The 22,835-nt window shown below is 43.0% G+C and overlaps 2 protein-coding genes across 3 annotated transcripts in view; one reads left to right on the top strand and one right to left on the bottom strand.

Annotated features, from left to right (window-relative positions):
* Nucleotides 1-1,187: 1,187 nt before the first annotated feature.
* GINM1 (glycosylated integral membrane protein 1) lies at nucleotides 1,188-16,960 on the bottom strand. Its single transcript, XM_083496631.1, has 8 exons — nucleotides 16,781-16,960; nucleotides 12,551-12,601; nucleotides 11,885-11,981; nucleotides 9,334-9,485; nucleotides 5,379-5,535; nucleotides 4,705-4,835; nucleotides 2,513-2,676; nucleotides 1,188-2,090 (listed from the first exon to the last, which is right to left on the bottom strand). The coding sequence occupies exons 1-8, from the start codon at nucleotides 16,898-16,900 to the stop codon at nucleotides 1,988-1,990; spliced, it is 975 nt and encodes a 324-aa protein (XP_083352757.1). The 5' UTR covers nucleotides 16,901-16,960; the 3' UTR covers nucleotides 1,188-1,987.
* A 2,192-nt stretch (nucleotides 16,961-19,152) lies between these two features.
* The window catches only part of PPIL4 (peptidylprolyl isomerase like 4), a 40,659-nt gene continuing 36,976 nt past the window's right edge, over nucleotides 19,153-22,835 (top strand). The window contains exon 1 of one of the 2 annotated variants that reach the window (XM_083496283.1): nucleotides 19,153-19,859. In XM_083496283.1, coding sequence (XP_083352409.1) covers nucleotides 19,790-19,859 — 70 coding nt within the window. In that variant the 5' untranslated portion in view covers nucleotides 19,153-19,789. The remainder of the gene's footprint in view (nucleotides 19,860-22,835) is intronic. The other variant, XM_083496282.1, reaches the window with a different exon arrangement.

The following is a 22,835-nucleotide window of genomic DNA, read 5'->3' as shown; positions in this document are numbered from 1 at the left end:
CACCAAGCAGCAGTAGCATTTCAGTATTATGAATATGTAGTGCTTTGTGTTCTAGCATGGCAGTTATCTCAAAAATGGAATGCTTTTCAATATAAAATATTTGAAGGCATTCTTTTCACGTGAAGTCATAGGCTTGATAGCCACATGAACCTGCCCTCATGCTGAGATCACCCTGTGTCCTCCCATCTCCAAAGGTAATGCAGGTAGCAGCTAGGATATGGGTTATTTCAGTTGTTGCATCCTCCGTTATCTTTCTGGCATCAAGCAAATATATTTTTTTATTTCCCCAGGCCTTTTAGCTTTCATGTTATAAAGGCATTTATGTGCCATCTTTCAGCTGTAGAAAGAGCCCCCAAAGTAGCATTTGATCATTCAGTGGTGGTGCTTGGCTGAAGGTAAGGCTTCCAGCAGCAGAATAAGGAGCAAAGCAATTTCCCTTCCTCTCTCCAAATCTGCTCTGGAAAGTCCCCAGCCCTCCATACTAACTTAGGAGGGATGTGCAGGGGAGGAGATGCTGCTTCCATCCCTATTCTGCTGACAGACTCCTTACGGTCCGCTGAGCAACACTCCTCAACACAATCCTAAAGGTAAAGGTACCCCTGACTGTTAGGTCCAGTCACGGACGACTCTGGGGTTGCGACTCTATAGGCCCAGGGAGCCAGCGTTTGTCCACAGACAGCTTCCAGATCATGTGGCCAGCATGACTAAGCCGCTTCTGGCAAACCAGAGCAGCGCACGGAAACGCCATTTACCTTCCCACCTATTTATCTGCTTGCACTTAGTGCTTTCGAACTGCTAGGTTGACAGGAGCTGGGACCGAACAACGGGAGCTCACCCCGTCGCGGGGATTCAAACCGCCGACCTTCTGATCGGCAAGCCCAAGGCTCAGTGGTTTAGACCACAGCGCCACCCGCATCCCTTCAACACAATCCTAAAGCTTTTTAAATCTGTGATTGGGTTTTTTATCTGCTGCTGAGAATTTATTTTACATTGCTGCTTTCTTTGCCTCTAAGCAGTTAAATACATCTGGTGTGTTTTTGTTAGGCATGTTCGGAGCAGTAATGCTGAAGGGTAGTGTAGCAACTCTGTGAAATAAACCACCCCCTGTAAAATATACGAAGCAAACCAGTTTTGCAAGGGTCGGGCCTTGCTGTCCTTGATAGACATGAATGATACAAGGCCTCCAGTTTCTCTCAACAGATAAGGATTTATTGTAAAGCTGTGATTGTACAAATCCATATGTAAAACAATTCTTAGTAAATCGGGATCTTGAAGACATTTTCTCTTGGGTAAGAGGCATTTATACTGTACTGCAACTTCAAGAAGTACAGTTTTACAAACACAACTTTTAGTGGGAAGAGGCCTTTTTAAAAAAATGACTGAATAAAGTGCTTGTAATGATAGATTGCCTTTCATGCACCAAAAAGCACCGCACCAATACTGAATTTGTTGTAAGAGCAGGATGAAAGCTATCTCTCGACCTCTCCCATAAGGCACGCTTAAGGACAGCAGGCCTAAATTAGCTTTCCTTTTCTCACAGGTGTGTACAATCCTGTCCATGCTGTTCCATGTTGCTGGGGTCTAATCACTTATTATTTTCATTGCTCTGTGGAGCTTAAGGCTGCAGTCTTAATTATGTTCACGTATCATTACTGAAATTTCAGGATGTTTCAAGGCAGCAGGTTATTTAGATTAGTGTGGCAGGTTCATGCAACCAGTGTAGTCGGGATGATTTTATGAGGAGATGGGAAATTACTTCATAGAAGTTAGAACTTGCTGAAGTCCTTATGGAAGGAAACTGCTATTTCCCCCCCCTTCTGTCAATAACTTATTAAGGTGGTTGAAGTGGAGATGTAGTCTTTGGGGCCTCTTAAAACATTTTAAAACATTGATAGTTCATAGTCTGTATAGGAAAGGGTACACAATATATTAAGAATCAAGTGTCAAATACCGTGTCAACAAATTCATACAATTAAGGTGAATGTGTTTAAATACATTTTTCCTCTATATTATCTGTCTTCTCTGGAATATCTGGAAGTAAGCTGATCCCGACCACAGGGACGACACTGAGATCAACCTGAAGGACTCCCCTGAAAAAGAAGCAGGTAGTCATTAAAATCTAGACTTCAGAAATTCAAGGTTTTTCTTACCAGTTGTCATGCCCAGTTTAACAGTGTTGTTTCAGCTTCAGAACTGAAAACTGTACAACAAAAACAAGTTTACTTCAATAGATATGTAAGCATGGTAAGCTAAGACTGTTAAAAAAAGTTTGTCTTCTGCGTTTATAGTGCCTATTAGGAAGAGCAACTGTTCAAAACAGCTGCACCTGAAATATAATATATTGACCCTTTTAAAACCATTCTTCTATAATATTTTAGGAGAACTACATTTGTGGAACTGGACTATGCTCACAAAAATTTAAGCAAGGAAAGAAAACAGTAGTCAGAAATAAGCTGATTTTTTCTGAAGTAACAGTTTGCTTCTACAGAATGAAATGTAGAAAGGCATTTACCTGGGTTCACATGAGGGGCAAAACACTTTTAAGACTCTGATGATTAAAGCTGCTCCAACAACTCCAACAACAATGACCAACATTAGATCAAAGAACACTGGAAAGGACTGCAGCCAGAACCTGCAGAGCTCTTTTCTCAAGTATTCCACCCACTGGCACATCACCTGCAAATGCAACAATACTGCCAGTTAAATACCCATCACTGATGCCCTGATCCACTAAACATAGAAGGTGGTATATCTGTTTCAAATCTCAGACCATAGATCCTCTTCGGAAGCCCAACTGCTCCAATTTAAATGATCTTTTTAGCTCTCAACCACTATTTATTTACTGATAAATAAACAGTGGGCTGACAGTAAAAGGTGGGCATGAGTCACTCTTAATAAAGCATCTTTCACATCCCATTGAGAAATTAAGACTAGCGGGGGCGGATCAGACTGGTGGCTGTAGCCCTGCGCTCTATCCAACAGTGGCCAGTTTAGAGGTGAAGTTTGCAAACACCGCCTGACGGCAGCAGCTTTTTCCTCTTCTATGCCTTCAGCACATGATATATATGCTGAATCCACACAGATACTTAGATTTTAAGATAAGTGAACAAAAAGAAGATCATGGAAGGAAAGTTTCCCTTCCCCTCTCCCCCCCCCCCCCCGTTGCCTGAAGCTTCTCAACTTCCTTCTGCGCTTGCCTCATAAACTTACACTTGTTTTGGCTGATTTTGTTTTGTTTCCCTCCTTTGTTCAAAAAGGGTACTAACTCGCCTTTGACTGCTTCCTTGACGTTGCTTTTTAACCACACTGGCGTTCTCTTGGACTCGTTTGCACCTGTACAATTTTATCTGACTCTGTTATAATTATTGGGTGATACTGGAACAGCTTTTGATCTAGCAGAGGGGTCTGTTTATATAAGAGAAGGAGAAGTCGTTTGTGCCAATTTACTATTTCTCTCTATAACCCCGCCATGTCCCTCAAAAATCTGTTCCAGAGACTTGGGGGGCCATTGGTGACAGTGTGGAAAATGGCTCTGGGGACTGCAGCAGTAAGCAGAATTTTTTTTAACTTCCTTTGTAACTAACCTCTCATTTTTAGACACTTCCTCTTCTGAAATTGAATGCCACGCTACTGCGCTTTCTGGGCAAGCTTACACTGATTATGAAATGCTGAATTTGAGACACAAGTATTTATTGTATCTAGAAATTTGTCTTTTTGTTATGACCTGCTATTTACCCAAAGTGAGAATAATTTAAGTTGTCCATTATCACAATAGTTTCTCCTTTGGCTGCCTACCCGGCTTGTCTGTCTGAAAATCATCACCAGAGTTTTGGTCAGGAGCATAATAACATGTTCATAATATATTATTTTGGAGGCCTGGTATTTCTGTGACTGGATTTCTTCTTTTATGATTTTTATTTTATTGTATGTAATGTCCTCTTTGATGCAGACTAACACTACTCCAAGTGGGGCCTGTGGATTTTTATACCCAAGAGTAGGGAAATAGATTATCACCATTAGGTTTCTGATATTTTAACTATGTTTTAAATATATGCTTTTCTTTAATTCCAGGAACTTTTAATTTGCTTATCTTGGATCTGAAACTTCTAGAATTAGCATACAAATACCAATACATTTTAGCTCAAGGTATAGATGTCTTTTTTTGCACATGATTTTGACTATAATACATTTGGTTATTAGTTTGGTTTCATGTTTTCTTTTTCATGTTTAAATTAACTTTTCTCTTTTGTGTTCAGTTACAGGGCAAGAAACATTCAGCTCCTTGATGAACATCACATATGTTCAATCATCTTGTAGAGCAGGAGGAAGACCATGCCCACAGGCCATGCTCCCAACCAGTAAGAGTTCAGCTGAATGTGTAAAAAGCCACTTGTGCTCTCATATGCCAGGAGGAAAGGAGCTGAGAACACACAAGCTCGGCCTCGGGCACTGTGAATTCTCATCTCTGAAAGGTTCATGTACGCCCAGCTCTTGGCCTTCCCTACCATTGGGGTTTTGGGTTGAAGTCCCTTCTGCAATTAGAATAACTCTGTGATATTTTTTGGAAAGGGTAGGGAGCAGTTTCCTCTGTCCCAGCAGTACTCTGCCCTGCTGTCTTGTTGTCCCCCACATAATTTAGGCTCCTGGAATGTCTCATGGGAATGCCCCACCCTACAATAGTGGTGTAACAGTAACAGAAAAGACCTTATAAGAGGATGGAGGCTCTGTTCTGAGAGGAGTCTCTGGCAACTTGCCAGGCATTGCCTCTTCATCCACTGTAGTTTCTACTTGTCTTAGAAGGTAGTGACTGGTTGTTTGTAGTGGGCTTTCAATATCTATTTTTTAAAATGAAAAGAAAGAGGTTAGCTTAACAAGTAGATTTCTCCCCACCTCCATATATAATTCCAGGAGAAAGCAAGCAAGCAAAATAACAAAGTAATGCTACATTTTGAGAATATCCAAATATACTTGTGCATTTTGTTTCACAATACAACGTACTAAAAAGAATGACAAACAAACAAATATGACCTGCCTTTAAAATTGAGGAGTCAATTTCTGGCCATTTCCCATAAGACTTGAAAGACTTCTTAGCTGGCATTTGGCTGATTCACTAGTCTGGGGATTGTTTTATCATTATTTGCTGCTTTCATCTTACCAAATTGTTCTTAAATGATGCGTACCACTTAGAACATCGGAAAAGCAGCCTATAGACATTTTAAAATCAATCAACTTAAAATAGATTGGATGTTCTCCCTTTCGGTGTATGGATACTGGAAAGTAATACAGGAAAACTTAAATGAAAAGGCAAAAAATTATGGCAACACTTTCTGTAATGAAGAAGTCAAACCGGTTTGTCAGAGATCAGCATCACTGCATACCTTTTCCTGCAATGTTTGGAAGTGTGAACAAGATATCGTTGTCTCTGGGGATGGAATACAGCATGCTCTCCTTCAAAGGAACAGTGTAATTTGAGTGCCTAAGGACTCTTAAGTCCTTTACCAAGATGTCTATTTCAGTCACTTCATCTTGCTGAACCTGCAAAAGAGAAGTATAACTATTTATGAGTAATCCTCTTGAAACCGGAGCGGTAGGTGCTTTTTTGAAATGGTGAAAATAAAAAGACAGATGTATAAAAGATAAACAGAATGCCAAGATGAAAAGTCTGTTTGATTTAGGAACATAGGAAGCTGCCTTATACTGAGCCAGACCAATGGTCCATCTAGCGCAGTATCGTCAACACTGACCAGTAGCCACTCTTCAGGCAGGAGCCATTCCCAGCCCAAACTGGAGATGCTGGGGACTGAACCTCATACCTTTTCAAGCAATGCAGATGCTCTACCAGTGAACCATGGTTCTTCTTCGTTCAATAAAGATTCCACTCACTGTAGCCCTTTTTGGAGTCTCACTAAAGAGATATTAAGGTGAAGTGCAGGATGTGATATCGACTCTCGTCTAAAGAGCAACCCTGTTGAATTGTCTCTTGAAATTTGAAGGTTCATTATTGTTCCACAAGATGTGTATTTCTTTAAGGGCCAGAGCAAATAACGTGACCTAGTTTTACAGCTGTGAAGCAGTATAGCAGGTGCTGTTAAGTTCTGTTAATTAAGCTGTGTCAGCAATTGGGTATAGTATATAAAGAGCAGCACCTAGCTCTCTCAGTACCCTGGTGGTTGGGTTATGCTTATCGATATATTTAATGTAAAAGGGGTTTTTGTTTTTGTTATTAAAACCTAGCTAAAGTTATTTTGTGTTCCTTGTGATGTGTGGTCTCCCCAACAAGCTTTCTGCAGTGCAACTAATCTGCAAATAGCCAACAAACCCATGATCCTAATCTTTCATTAAAACATTACCAGGAAATGGGGCCTACCCACTACAACATAAACATGCTGAACATCATCTCTCTAGAATGAGGGCCAATGTGGGGAAGTATGAAAAAGCAGCAGTGTCATGTGGTATGGGAATGCTGTTTTGTTTTAAAGTAATTGAAGAAGAGAATCGTGAATAATTCTGTGCCAAATATTAATTCCTGTATGAGCTGTCAGTTTCATCTGATGATCTCAATGCTAGTATTTCGTGCATCTGGCTAATAGAACTATCCACAGAACAACATCTGTTAGCTGTGGCCTAACTGATGAAGAAAGGAGCTGCCTCTGTTTGACTGGATGGGAGGGAATGAATGAATGGCTTGCTCCTTCCCCCTCCCTTCCAAATGATGCTCCCATACGTGGACATGACTGACCATGAACACATCAATTCCTGGAAAGTTCTGCCTCCTGAGTTCCAAAATCATGGGATGGAAGGAAGCTGCCCCCTCATTCTAATCCAAACACGGGACCCTCTACCACCACAACGGCACTCAGATAAGGAAGGAATACCCCGCAGACTTAAATAATGGCACTGTTTTATTTTCAGTTCTGTGAATATATAGTATAAGTTGCCTTATACCGAGTCAGATTATTTTGTCCATCCAGCTCAGTATTGTTTACAGCTATCATGGTCCCATCAGATGTTTTTGGGCTCCAGCATGGCCAGTGGTCAGGAAAGTTGGAAGTTATAGTCCATGGCATATGGAGAGTGGCATGTTAACTGCTCGGTCATCACTGACTGGAAGCAGCTCTTCAGAGGAAGCAGCTCCGGCCTACCTGGACTGCACCCGTCTCCCTAAAAGGTTTCTGCCTCTGTGTGGATTTGAACCAGTAACATCCTGAACTTTTCTATGGTTATGTTAACTAACATACAGCCCCACAAAGTTCCCTTTTCTGATCACTCATAACAATGAAGTTGCCCTTTCAGTTGCCACCAAGTGTCGGGCTGATTTTCACAGGGGCCTTTTACCAAGGACTCAAGGTGTTTCCCCTCCTCCCAAGTTGTCACTATAAAGGTGTAGAATTTTTGTTCTAATATGCCGCATTCTGAACTCAATGCAGAATAGAATTTACAAAAGTCCATGGGGATAAAAATGAGACAGGCATCTTGTGAATCACATCGCCTGGAATAGTATGGTAATGAGAAATCTTTAATAAATGATGTGTAAACTCTACCAAGTGCTTAACTGGAAGTAAATGACTCTGAATCAGTAGAACTTGTTTCCAAAGTGTCTGTTGCTGTTATTTCAGCTTCAGTAATTGTACTTAATATCCTGACTGGTTCTCACTTAAAAGGGAAGAGAAAGAGCAGGCATATGTATTTTGAAGTATTTTTACCCCACTCTTCAGCTGAAAAAAGGCATTTAAACAAACTAATGGCTGCATTTATCACACTCAGAAATAAGCAGCAGACTGAGTGTAGTGCATAAAACAATGGGAGTGCTAAAAATAACACAACACAGACTTACTGGACAACAATTCCCCATTATGCATAGAATGCAACTGGATGGGGAAAGTTCTCTCATGCTGGAATTCAGAAAACGAAACTTTCTAAACAAATCACCAATCTATTAACTCTTTAGCAGGAGATGGGATGCCATGAGTGCTCACTGAATAAGTCTTGCTACCAAAATTAGAGCACCTTCATATATTAATTACAGAACTGGTTTGTTTATTTTCCTGTCCTTTTGTCAGTAGTAATTCAGATCATACTACCTGATGCCAATACTGACATGATGAGCTGTGAAGGGGGAATCCAATCTGACTGTAATGTGCTAAACCCTAACAATTTAGAGGCATGTCAATGAAGAGGAATGTAGCAGGATGCCGTTTGTTGATGTAAGTTTTATCGTTCAGCCCTCTGCCAGGCTGTCAGGTGCCCAAGCTGGAATGCTGACATGATCAAGAATTACCTATCCACACTGACACTTCTGTTGAAATTTAGACTTGAGCATTGAACAGTGGAGTTGAAGCAAACAAATTCCTAGTAGTTCACTTCACACTTAGTTCATTTCACATTTCTGAGCATATGGCATAAAACAATTAGAGCACTAAACACAATACAACACAGAATTACTGAAAACAGTACTGTACTGTACACAGTGGTACACAATACTCAACTGGGTGTGGCAAGTTATCTCATGCTGAAAACTTAAAAACACCATACATTTTAAGCAAATCACCAGGCTACCAGAACTATTTGAGAGGAAGAGTTTTGTCACTTCTATAGAACTCAGAACTTTTTTTCTTCGAAAGCCCTGTTACTAAATGTGTGTGGCAACAAGAAGAAAGAGAGATTCTCTTTTGACAGTTTCTTGATTAGAATCATTAATTTCTGCAGTACAGGAGTGGATTTTACAATAAGATCAGACTACAGTTGAAAACAGCTATGTACTAGAAATTCTGTTAACAAGTATTAGGTCAATATCATTAGGTGACAGCAGCAGGGCTGGCTTTCCAATGGGTCCCAGTCTAGATGAGCCCTGTCTTCTCCCTGTCCCTGGAAAGCCCTGTTTGGTGATGATATACAGTATATATTGCTGTGGTGTTATGGTTTCTTTTTAAATCCTATTTGTTTTGTGGTTTTTAGTTCTTTTACTTACGTATATTTTAAGAGATATTTATTGTTGCTTATGTTACTCAAAATGTGGGGTGATTGTTGCTGCTGTTGCTGTTTAGTTTTAAATGTGGAATTTTTATCACATTTTTTTTAGATTGATTCCTTTAGTAAACAGCTTCGATGTTTTTGTTTAAACACGGAGCAGAATATACTTAAAATAAATAAATAATGTACTTGGGGTCCACTGCCCAAAGAGGACATAAAGTAGCATAAACATCGGACACCGTTATGATATGGTGGCCCAGGGTATATCATACAACTAAACTACCCATTCACAGTGGAACAAAGTGCTCCAATGAATTTAAAAACTGGCCAACAAATACAATAATTTAAAGTGGTATGACTTACCCGCTTTTCATCAATTTCTGTCACTTCCTCTTGAACGACAATCAATCGCAAGTTGGATCTGGATGCCATCGGCCATTCGTGGACCATAATGCGAACGCTGACAATTCCTAATCGCTCCTCTTTCTGTAGTGTTTCAGAGTTACTACTCTCCACTATCAATGAAGAACTGGGTGTCATATAGTGGTTATATAGAGAGATATGATCTCTAAAAACAAGGTACACATAAATGGGTGATCGGTGCATTGCAGATTACATTTGGCTCCTCACTGCATGGGAACAGAACTGCTTGCTGGATTCAAGGCAGCTTTCAAAAGAAGTGGTCATGGGCCAAGAGAGAACAAAGGTTTTCCTGAATGCAAACAAGAATACTTTTTATCATCTGTGTATTGGTTTTCCTAAAGATCAAGTGGAAACACAAGCAGCCTCCTTCATTCCATAGGGTTCCCAAGAACTGAGTTCAGCACTGCATTCCCACTAAAACTGGGGCTTGTGAAAATTGGTGGCAGAGAAAGGGGAGCAGGAATAGTGTTCAGATAAGTGCACACAGCACATGTCTAGGTAAAGGTAAAAAGGTAAAGTACCCCTGGATGGTTAAGTCCAGTCCAAGATGACTATGGGGTTGCGGCGCTCATCCCGCTTTCAGGCCAAGGGAGCTGGCGTTTGTCCATGGACAGCTTTCCTGGTCATGTGGCCAGCATGACTAAACTGCTTCTGGTGCAACAGGACACCGTGACGGAAACCAGAGCGCACGGAAATGCCGTTTACCTTCCAGCCACAGCGGTACCTATTTATCTACTTGCACTGGTGTGCTTTCGAACTGCTAGGTTGGCAGGAGCTGGGGCAGAACAACAGGAGCTCACCCCATCATGGGGATTCAAACTACTGACCTTCTGATCGGCAAGCCCGAGAGTCTCAGTGGTTTAGACCACAGCGCCACCCGCGTGTACCATGTCTACCAAGACCAATCTCCCCACGAGTTTTTGGCACAAAAATGAAGGAAAGCAAATGATAGGACACTTGCTTCCATTCAATCATCCAAATTTCCTGCCCCAGGGGCAAGTACGATATCCTTGCTCCTATGGACATTTCTGCCATGAAAGGAGCAGCTGTCTTGCTGGCTTTGCACATGCATGCGTCCAACCCTGTTGGTAATATGTAGGCAGTTTTTATCCACAATACACAAGTCAAATCAGTCTTTGGAGTTTAAGACAAAAAAAAATAAGGGCTTGTTCCAACTACCACTATTTTCTTCTGCAAGGATTGGGGTATTTAGTGTCAGTTGAGACCCCCTCCTACCCTGACCTCCCTCCATCCCTCCAGTAAGGAAAGTGGATGTCTGAATGCATTGTGGGAAGTAATAACATGCACTCTTATTATACAACCCCAGAACCATTTTATATTCTTATCTTGGAAATTTAACAGAAACTCAAACTTAAGGCTTACAGAACCAACAGCAGTTAGATTTTATATGAAATCAATACAAATTTGTATTGTGATGGTTTGAGAGTTGACTGCATCTGAGTAAAGAACAGTGAGAGCTCATTTCTAAATATGGTTATTGAGACATACGCCCTGCTCAGTTCAAGAGAACTTACTTCCTTTAGAAGATCTATACTAATTTTTTTAAGCATAGGAGCACTTTTGCTGCATCCAAACCATGATGAGCCACTGCCTGGTCTCCTTAAAGTAAACCATGTTTAGTTATTAATGCATAATGTTTTAGGCTTTCAAAAGCCAATGCTTAAAACACATTAGCATGCCCTTAGTGCAAGAGCTGATCATAAAGGGTAGATGATCTCAGAACTTAACCTTGAGACCACCCATAACCAGTGCATCAAGAGACTACTCTGTGCATAAAATGTTCTTCCATGGAAAGTAATTGCTTTAGCTTCATTCATTATGTAAAATGTTGCCTGTACACCCAAATCAGGATGTTTCTGTCCAGGACAAAGCAGATTGGGAGGGGGTGGGGAAACAGTATTTCCATTTTCAATAACTACATTATAAAAATTACTAGGAAATCTTTTCAATCAAATCTCTATTTCTAGCAGAGATTGAACTTAAACTAAGAAAGTCTACAGGAGAAGAAAGTGTTTTGCAAAGATTATCGGAAAGACTCTCCCAACATTCTATTATTATTCTTTCTTTTACACAACTGTATCTGGATATATGCCAGTTTAAGAAAGGAGACAGACAGGACTTATCAGGGTGGAGTCACATCCTTGCATTTATACTGCCTAGTCTACGGCACAAATTCTTTGCCTTTAACAAATAAATTAACTGAACAGGAACTTCGCTAACTGTTCCAGAAAGGGAAGGTTTGAACTCATTATTTTTTATGGGCAGAATATATGAGCACTGTGGATGAGAAATAGAGAGGGCACTCCATTTCATATTTTTTCTATTTTAAATATACCTTAACAGTGGAGATTTATTTTTAACAGTACAGATGTGTATATAGTATAGTGTTACTTATTTATTTTACCATTATTCATGTGTGGTGAACTGCATGGAAGCACACAGCACAGGTAAGGAATTAAACAATACTTACATATTAAAGTCTGACATTTAATCCGAGCAACTCCACTCTTCAGCGGAAAGTCATTTACATACACCTGACCATTTACATAGGTAATATTAAGGATGACCTAAAGAAAATAACAGAATCAAACATGTTAAATGTCCACATTTTGTAATACAAGGTCAAGCACAATTGTTAAGATTATTTGATCTAAATAATCATTTTAGCAATTACCAGAATTCAGACATTAAGACGTTAAGGCTGCAATCATGGAACTGACATTCAACTGGTTATGGGATGCAGCTGGCACCAGAGGTCCCCCAGTACATGTTTGGAAAGCTCTGCAGGTGTAGATGTTTTGCTGGTGGTAGGGGTCAAAATGGAGTGAGCGAGGCTGAGGATCCACAGGATTCTGCATCCTCTCACCTCCGTATTCCCTGGAGACACCCCAAAATGCTTTGCAAAGCTACACCAGCCATTCAGTAGGCATAAGCAATTCCCACTGATCACAATAATCTTTTAGGGGAGCAAAACAAGAAGTCACATGGTGCCATCACTTGCTACCATCAACGGTACCTTCTACTCTGTATGTATCACAGATTAGTTAGACCCTAAATACATGCTTGATTTCCACTGACAGATCACAATCACAAGATAAAAGGCTAAGCTAAAGCAAGTACAGGAAGTCTGACATACCTGCCCATCCCTGTTGTTTTCCAGCATTGTAACTTTAATCTTGATGCTTTCCTGCAAGTGTGAGAGAAGGAGGAAGAGGTTTCAAAGAAAGAAACATGTTACAGATTCCTCAATATGGCATCAACTAGGTAGCTGGTTCTATTTCCAGTTCCAAAACCCTTTCCAATCCCAGTTTTAATCTATCCGTGTTTCCTATATATTCAAAAAGTAGAGTATAATTTTATAAAAACTAGATAACAGACCTTTAGATTATGAAGAACTGAATACAACCAAGTTTTCAAAAGCTGTGAGATCTATCAGTCAGTTGATCATGGTGTGGTTGGTAAAAAAAACATATAATCTGATGAACAGGCACCAAGTTACTTCCACTTTCTGCAGTTTATCCTGATCTGTGCCCGAGATATTGAGTAATAATAAACATTGCATTCTACAATGCACAACAGGTTCTCATCTGAGTTGCTGGAATAGGTTTTTTTTTTTAAAGGGACCCCTGACCATTAGGTCCAGTCGTGACCGACTCTGGGGTTGCGGCGCTCATCTCGCTTTAGTAGCCGAGGGAGCCAGCGTACAGCTTCCGGGTCATGTGGCCAGCATGACTAAGCCGCTTCTGGCGAACCAGAGCAGCGCACGGAAACGGCGTTTAGCTTCCCGCCGGAGTGGTACCTGTTTATCTACTTGCACTTTGATGTACTTTCGAACTGCTAGGTGGGCAGGAGCAGGGACCGAGCAACAGGAGCTCACCCCGTCGCGGGGATTTGAACCACCGACCTTCTGATTGGCAAGTCCTAGGCTCTGTGGTTTAACCCACAGCGCCAGAATAGGTATTACACCAGTTGTATTCCATATCCAGGTTTTCCTATATTAAAACAACTGTCAAAATGATGGTATATTAACTATATCCTTATTTGTTGTATGTTCACATTATCCTTTAGCTCATGTGTGAGGAACTTTTGGCTCTCCAGATGTTGCAGTGCTACATCTCCCACCATCCCTAGCCATTGGCCATGATTGCTGGGGCTAACAAGCCAAAGGTTCCCCACACCTGCTTCATATTTTAATTAAAAAAATTAAGGAAGCCAACTGCTTATAAGCTATATATATGAGAACACAGTGCATGAGAGTGCCATGAATAGAGAGCACGTGCCACACTGTGACAAATGTCTAACTTATCAAAAGTTTAACCAATACTTTACTTCTGCTCTCTGCCTTACAATTCAATTAGCACCAGAGATGGAATCCAAATTACTGCTGGCATTTATATTTTCAGGAAAACAAAATAAAAAGCTCTTGGGGTGGTTTGCAGCTAGCAAACCTAAGTTTGCATAACCTCTCTGGAACTCCTTCATTTATTTATTGTTTATTTGTTTATTTGCATTTATGTCCTATCTTTCCTCGAAGACGCTTAGGAGAATGTGCATGATTTCCTAACCACCAAGAAGAGCTGGGCGGAGTCCATACCGTGATACTGGTTTCTTAATTTTTGACCTGGCAATTTATCACAAATCATGGGGGGTGGTGCGTCCTGCCCTATGCAAAAATCACAATGTGGGGGAAACCGTGAAGCCAGCCAATGCCTCTACATAGCTCCATCCTTATTTCAGACATTGTGATATATTGGTATATTGTGATGTTGAAAACCAGATATCACCCAGCCCTACCACCAAGCTCATTTATCCTTACAATAATTCACTGAGGTACAGCAGTTTCAATGAACATCTTAGGTCTGAATTTTACCAAATGTATACTAGCCTGCATATGTGCTTCAGCTGATGGTATGCTGGCTTTGTATGTATAACCTGGTTTATATTTCCTTTAACTGTCACCCCGCCCAGCACTCTTTCCCCTCCCCTCCTTTTATGCTGGCACATATTGTGAATGTTGTGATAAAACTTTAAATAATAAAAAGTACAAATCAATAAAAAACAGTACTTTTCACATTATATTATTTTCACACACACTACACATCTCTTGGGTGTCCCAGCATTTTTTGCCCTGCCAAATACACACACTGCATGACTGGGTAGAGTATTTCTTGGGTGCACTTAATGACCCTTCAGTTCAAAACTCTCTATTCCGCAAAATTATGACAAAAAGGCCAGAGTCCACAATGTTCCCTTTGTGATGAATGCAAAGAATGACTAATTTCGACAGAACAAAGGGGGGGGGGAGTCAACTGTGGAGCATATTCTACGTAGTTTAGAAAAATTTCAAGAAATTGTGCAATAGTGGTCATGTAGGAGGATTGCACCATAAGCAAATGACTGAACAGACATTTTATTATTTTGCCTTTCAATATCTTTCTTTCTTAGTCCTTTCCTCTAACAATTTTTGAAAAAGATTTATTTCTAAAATAATTGTATTCTGAAAGTAAACGTCTACCAGCAGGTTGGTTCTAGTGGTGCAATAAGCCTTTCTGGAGGCTTTAAAATATAAGATGTAAAGATTACATGTTGAGGGTGAAAATGAGAATTCTTTGGGGAAGAGGGAGGTAGGGAAGTAGTAAAACAACTGAAGGAAGATCATTCCAGATTCATGGAATGAACACTAGCAGTGTTTTGCCTGAAGGACAGAACTTCTGAGCACTTTCCTCTTAGATATTCTCCTGTTGATTTTATAGTTCCTAGGAATCACTGACATAGCTATAGAGGAAAACAAATCACAAAAGAACCTCAAAAATACTTCTTTTTGGCAGTCCAGACCCTTAGCAAGTCATGAACACCTGTACTGATCAAAATCTTTTTACCCTTATGTTTATGCAAGCAGCATCTACTTCTTAGGGGTTATTAAGAAATAAGTGCATTCTTTATATCAAAGCTTTATGATGTGTCAACTATTCCTTTGCTCTTTGTGCATTACATACCACAAAGACACAGGGGGTGATTCTCGCATTTCCCACTATTTCTTGCAAGTAGCCATCACCTTAGTAGTGAAGAGAATCACTACCGGAAGAGTAAATATGCACCACTCTTATAAAGAAGGGTCCCCAGACTCTTGCACCTTCCTTTTCTAAAATAAAAAATGCTTTCAAAAAGCAAAGTTATTGACTTTTCTAGTACAGCATATTCATGTGAAACTTCAGTTCATTCATAAACGATATAAAAAACATAGAGTGAATGTGTGTCTTATAAATGCTCACTTGAGGTATTTACTTTGCTAGTTCTTCATAAAGTGGATCTTTCCATATACTACTCCATCACACTGAAAACCAGGGATAAAGTTAATCCAAATCTAATCATTGCTTGTTCAGATGTTTGTGATGGAGATTTTGGGTTAGCTCTCTTAGCAATTAGCTAGCTATCAGAAGTTGAATGAAGTAGCATCTTAAGTGCTTGAAAAGGACACTGTACCAAAACCACTCCTGTGCTTCAAGCTAACACAGCTATAACATGTGATTAACTTAAAGAAACTACTAGTAACACCCACAAATCACAGGATTTGTAACACCTACAAATCACTTAAACATTCCTCTTTATTTTCCACTCAAAAGCAATTTGTTTTTGTTGGATAGCTTATCATTAAAGGCTTCCGCACAGAAACAGTTGAGAATATCATGCTCTTCTCTCAACGCAGACCACATGCATTAAAGAAAGAACTCAATCCCAAAGTTCAAATCAGACAAATAAAATCTAATCTTGGTGTTACCTAGCCCAATGGACATCCTGTATTCTCACCGCATATCCATTCGGTCCCTTGCATATGCCTGTGTGCATATATAGCAAGCACGCAGCTGACGTACTTCATACCAACATCCAAGCCACACAAGGCCTGATGCCACATCTTATGCAATTCTGCATACATATTAATATACAAATCGCTCCTTCACGGGGTTGGGGTGGGGGAGGAAGAACCCCCCCCAAACACCTTCAAAGTGTACAAGCCTGAGCATTTCACACAGGTGGGCACTAGGGCACCATTTCGGGATGTCCACACGAAGCTCCTGCACGTCACACTCAGTCTTGCACACTCCCACGGCACCTTAGACAAGACAAACAATGCAACGCCGCCGCGCCTATCTACAGCAGCATGTCGCTTCCTTACTCCGAATTAAGGGGCAGATGAGCACGGAAGATTAGGGGCCAACCCGCTGCATTTCTTGTTTCTTTGTTTTATCGGACTCCTCCGAGGGGTCCACTTCTGCTCGCCCCTCTTCCCCACTCCCTCCGTGTACTCTCCGTCCTGGTGCCGTCAGAATAAAGATGAGGCTGCCCGGAGACCCTTCCTCTCCCTTACCTGGCTATCGAGCTGGGAGAAAGCGGCTGTCGGCTCCGGGGCGGCCAGGCAGGAGGGCAGCAGCAGAAGGAGCCCCGGGAGCAGCCGCAGGAACTCGCGTGGCCCCAGCGCTGCCTCCATCTTGGGAGCCGGGAATTAAAACAAAGTGAAACATCAACAAAGCCAGAGGAGGCGGCAGGCGAAGCAGAGGCGGGGAGGAGTCCGGCAGGGGAGGGGAGGGGAGAGGAGAGGAGAGGAGAGGAGGAGGAGCAGCAGCAACAACAACACAACCGGGAAAGATGTAGGATTAGGAGAGGTGCTGCTGAGGGCAGGAGAAAGGCCGTGTCAAAAAGGTTTCCCTTGGGAAAGGCTTAGGAGTTGGAGCCAAACAGCCCAGAGGAGATTTGCGCGGGGGAAAGAGCAACCTGTCTCAGATAAATTACAGATAGGTAGCCGTGTTGGTCTGCCATAGTCAAAATAAAAAAATTCCTTCCAGTAGCACCTTAAAGACCAACTAAGTTAGTTCTTGGTATGAGCTTTCGTGTGCATGCACACTTCTTCAGATAAATTAGTCCTCCTACCTCAAATTAGCAGAGATGAGAATAGGCATGCAGGTTTAGTCAGCAATAAATCCCGCTTTATTCAGTGTGCACTGAAGGCTCCTCAGCATCCATCCCTGATAATGCCCACCAGAGCATCATCTTTTTGTGTATTACCATACAGAGGTTTCCCCCGCCTTCGAATATTATTTAGGTGGGGTTAAAAACAGCAGAAATGAATAATGCTAAAAAAAAACACAGAAAGTTGAAGCAAAGCAAAAGGCAGCATTTTTATTTGGAAAACAAAACAAAACAAATAAAACAGATAAAGTTTAAAAGCCTGGGAATTCAAAAAACGTTTTTCCTTGGCACCAGAAATACATTAGTGTGGGCACCAGGCAAGCTTCTCTGGGCAGAGAATTGCAAAGTTGAAATGTCACCATGGGAAAGGCCATCTCTGTTGTAATTGCAGAGGAACCTGGAAGAGTAAACAATGCAGTGGCGACTAGCCATGATGGCTATTGCTCCCTGTCTAAGGTGAGAGGCAACGTGCTTCTGAATGCCAGCTGCTGGACACTGCAGGAGGGGAGAGTGCTCTTGCTCTAGTCCTTCTTGGGGATTTCCTGCAGGCATCTGGTTGGCCACTGTCAGAACAGGAGGCTGGACTAGATGGGCCCTTGGCCTGATCCAGTGGATGGCTCTTATGTTCTTAAGAGGCTGTGACGCTGCAATCCTGAGAGTGAACCCCAATGAACACACTTACCAATGCAATCGGCTAATGAGTTAGTTGTTATTCTAAAGGTGGGTATGGTTGCCTCTCGAAAAAGAGTGCAACACTTGGCTGTTTTGCCATTTCATGAGGGTTTAAAAAGCACACTAAAAATCAGGTTTTTTGTTTTCAAAAATATTTACTATGAAGCAAAATGCGTGTTAGTCCATTTCACATGGACTAACTATCAGGATATGAATCAGCTTGCTGCATGATCCAAATTGCCTAATCCCATTGAAATCAATGTGCTGCATAAAGCCAGTCTATTAATGGGACGAAAGTACTGTAGTAATTAAAAAACAGGTGTGCCTGGAAAGAAGTTACTTTATCCCCACCCCACCCCGACAAAAAAGTGTTCATACCTGAGAATCTAAACTTGTCAAGAATAAAAACGTATTTTGAGAATTTGTGAATGTAATGCGGTTGATTCATTTGTGGATGGGATTGATGGCAATAACTCCTCCTAAACCACTTCGTTCTGTCAAATCAATTCCTACTGGGATCTCTTTCCATTTGTTTAGTGAATGATTTACAGTTGCTATGTTGAATGTTGATGGGGACATATGAATAATTACTTAGCCATTACTCCTTCATTGCTCAGTTTAACTCATGATCATAGCCAGTGGGGGGGGGCAGGGGGCAACTGCACCCCCCTACATCAAGCACAGTAAAACAATAGAAATACTTAACAAACTGAACAATTACGTCGGTTCTTCCCCCACCCCGAAAAGTCCAGCCCCCCCTAACAAAAATCCTGGCTACGCCTATGGTTTAACTCCTGAATTTTTCTATGCCTGGTGGCTCAGAGGGAAGGAGCAATTGAAAGGGAAACAGCAAATTGCAGGTTCAGTGGTATTCTTGTGAAATATGTGTATGCCCTCCACAAAGCACAATTTACTGTTAGGTACAGGCAGCGCCCCCTCCCCAATTTATGCGCGTTCAGAGAGGTTTGTTTGGCCGCGGCGCTGCAGGCACTGCTTCCAGCTGCTGTAACCATAGAGATAGGGAGTTTAGTTAGAGTTATAGAGCAGTGAGACATAACATCCAGGCTCCTTCTGAAGCTGTTTAATTCCAGGAGAAAGAAGTTAGAGCTGCCAATGGACTGCATTGGAGAAATTCCGAACAGTTGTGAGTGGGCGAAAGGAAGGATTTATGTCATAGTGGTTTTTAAAAATGTGTTTTTGTGAGTTTAAAGCATTTGAAACTTTGCCCCACCAATGCCAATGCAATTATACTATGGGGTCTGTAGTCTGTGGTGGAAAGCGACTTCCAGGAGTTCAATGAAAATCACCACTCTATCGCAGGTTAGAAGCAGTTCTCGGGCTGCACTTGCAGCCAAGGTCCGCGCAGGTAGCTCAAGCATCCCATGCTCGAGCGGATCCCCGGTCAGAACTGCAGGCAGAAGTTTTGCGCTGCTGTCACTTCCAGGCAGGTGCGCTGCGCCTTCACCACGCGAAGCACGACCTGCCTCGCCGGAAAGAGCAGACGCTTCTGCCTCTGCTGCGACCTGTTTTATGGCTCCGGCCAGTCACACCTATGGAAAACCCAGTGTTTTCTCCGGGCGGTTTTTTACCACCGCCACAAAATGGTGCCTAAAGTCAACGGAGTAGGCGGCTTCTGAGCGCGTGAGTCTGTTGCCAAGCAGGGGAGGAAAAGGCGGAGCGGCGCTGAGGCGGCTCCTTCCGGGGCAAGAGAGGCCGTCGGGAAGCGGAGCGAGGCGCAATGGCGGTGCTCCTGGAAACCACGCTGGGAGACCTGGTGATCGACTTGTACACGGAGGAGAGGCCGAGAGGTGAGAGGAAGCTCCGGCGTCCGCCAGCAGAAGGCCGAACAGGCTGCAGATGCCTTTCCCGAGTGTCCCTCTCCGGCGCGGCCTTCAGGAGCCGCCATGGAGTTTTTCTTCCCTCGTTGCATTTCTGCGCTGCACCGGTTGGGTTTCTGCACACCGCCCCGCAGGGCCGGTCCTAGGTGGTGTGCCTCCAGGTGGCTCGACCTGCCTTCTCCCACCTTTGGGGGTGGAAGGGTGTCATCCAGGTGTTTTGTACTAGAGCTCCCGTAGTCCATGTTGGCTGGGGCTGAAGGAAGTTGTGGCCCCCAAATTTAGAGGGCACCAAGTCGGGAAAGGCTGGGCTAGACTGTGTAGTCTGGAAGCAAAACAACGGGTCTGCATAAAAGGCGGATCTACACGGATCCTCATGGATCCTCCACTTTTAAAAAAATAATTCCAACAAATGCAGTGTCAAATCACACCTAGAAGGCACGCCTACAAACTGGACTATAAAAAACGTGGATCCAACACTTTGCCGCGCTGCAGTACCATAAAAACATGGATCCGAGGCACGGATCCTCATGAATTCATATGATTTTTATATTGAAACAAAATAAAAACACCATGCTACTGTAGACCACATCTTAGTCTGTAGGAGGAACCAAAAAAATCACGCATCCACTGTTTCGTGGTGCCGCAATGGCGCAAAAACATGGTTAAAAAACACGGATCCTCATGAATCCTCATGATTTTTGCACTAGATCAGCCCAAACTCACTTTCAAATTACACATCATGTCCAGGGGCACAACATCCACCACAGAAATCACGGATCCATGGCTTCCTGGCCATACCATGGCACAAAAACGTGGTTTTCAAGAACAGATCCTCATGGATCCTCACACTTTTTGCATTGGACCAACCCAAACTCACTGTCAAATCACACATCATAGCCAGGGGCACAACCTACACCACAAAAAACTCAGATCCACGCCTGCCTGACCGCGCCCTGGCCCAAAAACGTGGTTCCGAAGCACGGATCCTCATGAATCCTTATGATTTTTGCACTAGATCAACCCAAAGTCACCATCAGATCAAACATCATGGCCATGGGCACAGCATCCACCACAAAAATCACGGATCCACGGCTTCCTGGCGAAACCGTGGCCCAAAAACGTGGTTTTCAAGAACGGATCTTCATGGATCCTCACGCTTTTTGCATCGGGCCACCTCAAACTCACCATCAAATCACACATCATGTCCAGGGGCACAGCCTGCACCACAAAAATCACGGATCCACGGCTTCCTGACCATACCGTGGCCCAAAAACGTGGTTTTGAAGCACGGATCCTCATGGATCCTCACGCTTTTTGCATCGGGCCACCCCAAACTCACCGTCAAATCACACATCATGTCCAGAGGCACAGCCTGCACCACAAAAATCACGGATCCACGGCTTACTGACCATACCATGGCCCAAAAACGTGGTTTTGAAGCACGGATCTTCATGGATCATCATGCTTTTTGCATTGGGCCAACCCAAACTCACCGTCAAATCACACATCATGTCCAGGGGCAGCGCCTGCACCACAGAAAACTCGGATCCACGGCTTCCTGGCCACTCCATGGCCCAAAAATGTGGTTTTAAAGCACGGATCTTCATGGATCCTCACTCTTTTTGCATTGGGCCAACCCAAACTCACTGTCAAATCACACATCATGTCCAGGGGCACAGCCTGCACCACAAAAAACTCGGATCCATGGCTTCCTGACCATACCGTGGCCCAAAAACGTGGTTTTGAAGCACGGATCCTTATGGATCCTCACGCTTTTTGCATTGGGCCACCCCAAACTCACCGTCAAATCACACATCATGTCCAGAGGCACAGCCTGCACCACAAAAATCACGGATCCACGGCTTCCTGGCCACTCCAAGGCCCAAAAACGTGGTTCCGAAGCACGGATCCTCATGGATCCTCACGCTTTTTGCATTGGGCCAACCCAAACTCACTGTCAAATCACACATCATTCCCAGGGGCACAGCCTGCACCACAGAAAACTTGGATCCACGGCTTCCTGGTCACTCCATGGCCCAAAAACGTGGTTCCGAAGCATGGATCCTCATGGATCCTCACGCTTTTTGCATTGGGCCACCCCAAACTCACCGTCAAATCACACATCATTCCCAGGGGCACAGCCTGCACCACAAAAAACTCAGATCCACGCCTGCCTGGCCACTCCATGGCCCAAAAACGTGGTTTTAAAGCACGGATCTTCATGGATCCTCACTCTTTTTGCATTGGGCCAACCCAAACTCACTGTCAAATCACACATCATGTCCAGGGGCACAGCCTGCACCACAAAAAACTCGGATCCATGGCTTCCTGACCATACCGTGGCCCAAAAACGTGGTTTTGAAGCACGGATCCTCATGGATCCTCACGCTTTTTGCATTGGCCACCCCAAACTCACCGTCAAATCACACATCATGTCCAGGGGCACAGCCTGCACCACAGAAAACTCGGATCCACGGCTTCCTGGCCACTCCAAGGCCCAAAAACGTGGTTCCGAAGCACAGATCCTCATGGATCCTCACTCTTTTTGCATTGGGCCAACCCAAACTCACTGTCAAATCACACATCATGTCCAGGGGCACAGCCTGCACCACAAAAAACTTGGATCCACTGCTTCCTGGCCACTCCATGGCCCAAAAACGTGGTTTTGAAGCACGGATCCTCATGGATCCTCACGCTTTTTGCATCGGGCCACCCCAAACTCACCGTCAAATCACACATCATGTCCAGAGGCACAGCCTGCACCACAAAAATCACGGATCCACGGCTTCCTGGCCACTCCAAGGCCCAAAAACGTGGTTCCGAAGCACGGATCCTCATGGATCCTCACGCTTTTTGCATTGGGCCACCCCAAACTCACCGTCAAATCACACATCATGTCCAGGGGCACAGCCTGCACCACAAAAAACTCGGATCCACGGCTTCCTG

This window comes from Podarcis liolepis, assembly GCF_965112155.1.
Source record: "Podarcis liolepis genome assembly, chromosome: 3".
Lineage (NCBI taxonomy): Eukaryota > Metazoa > Chordata > Lepidosauria > Squamata > Lacertidae > Podarcis > Podarcis liolepis.
Note: the sequence above shows the minus strand (reverse complement) of the source record. Positions and strands in the feature narration are given on the sequence as shown.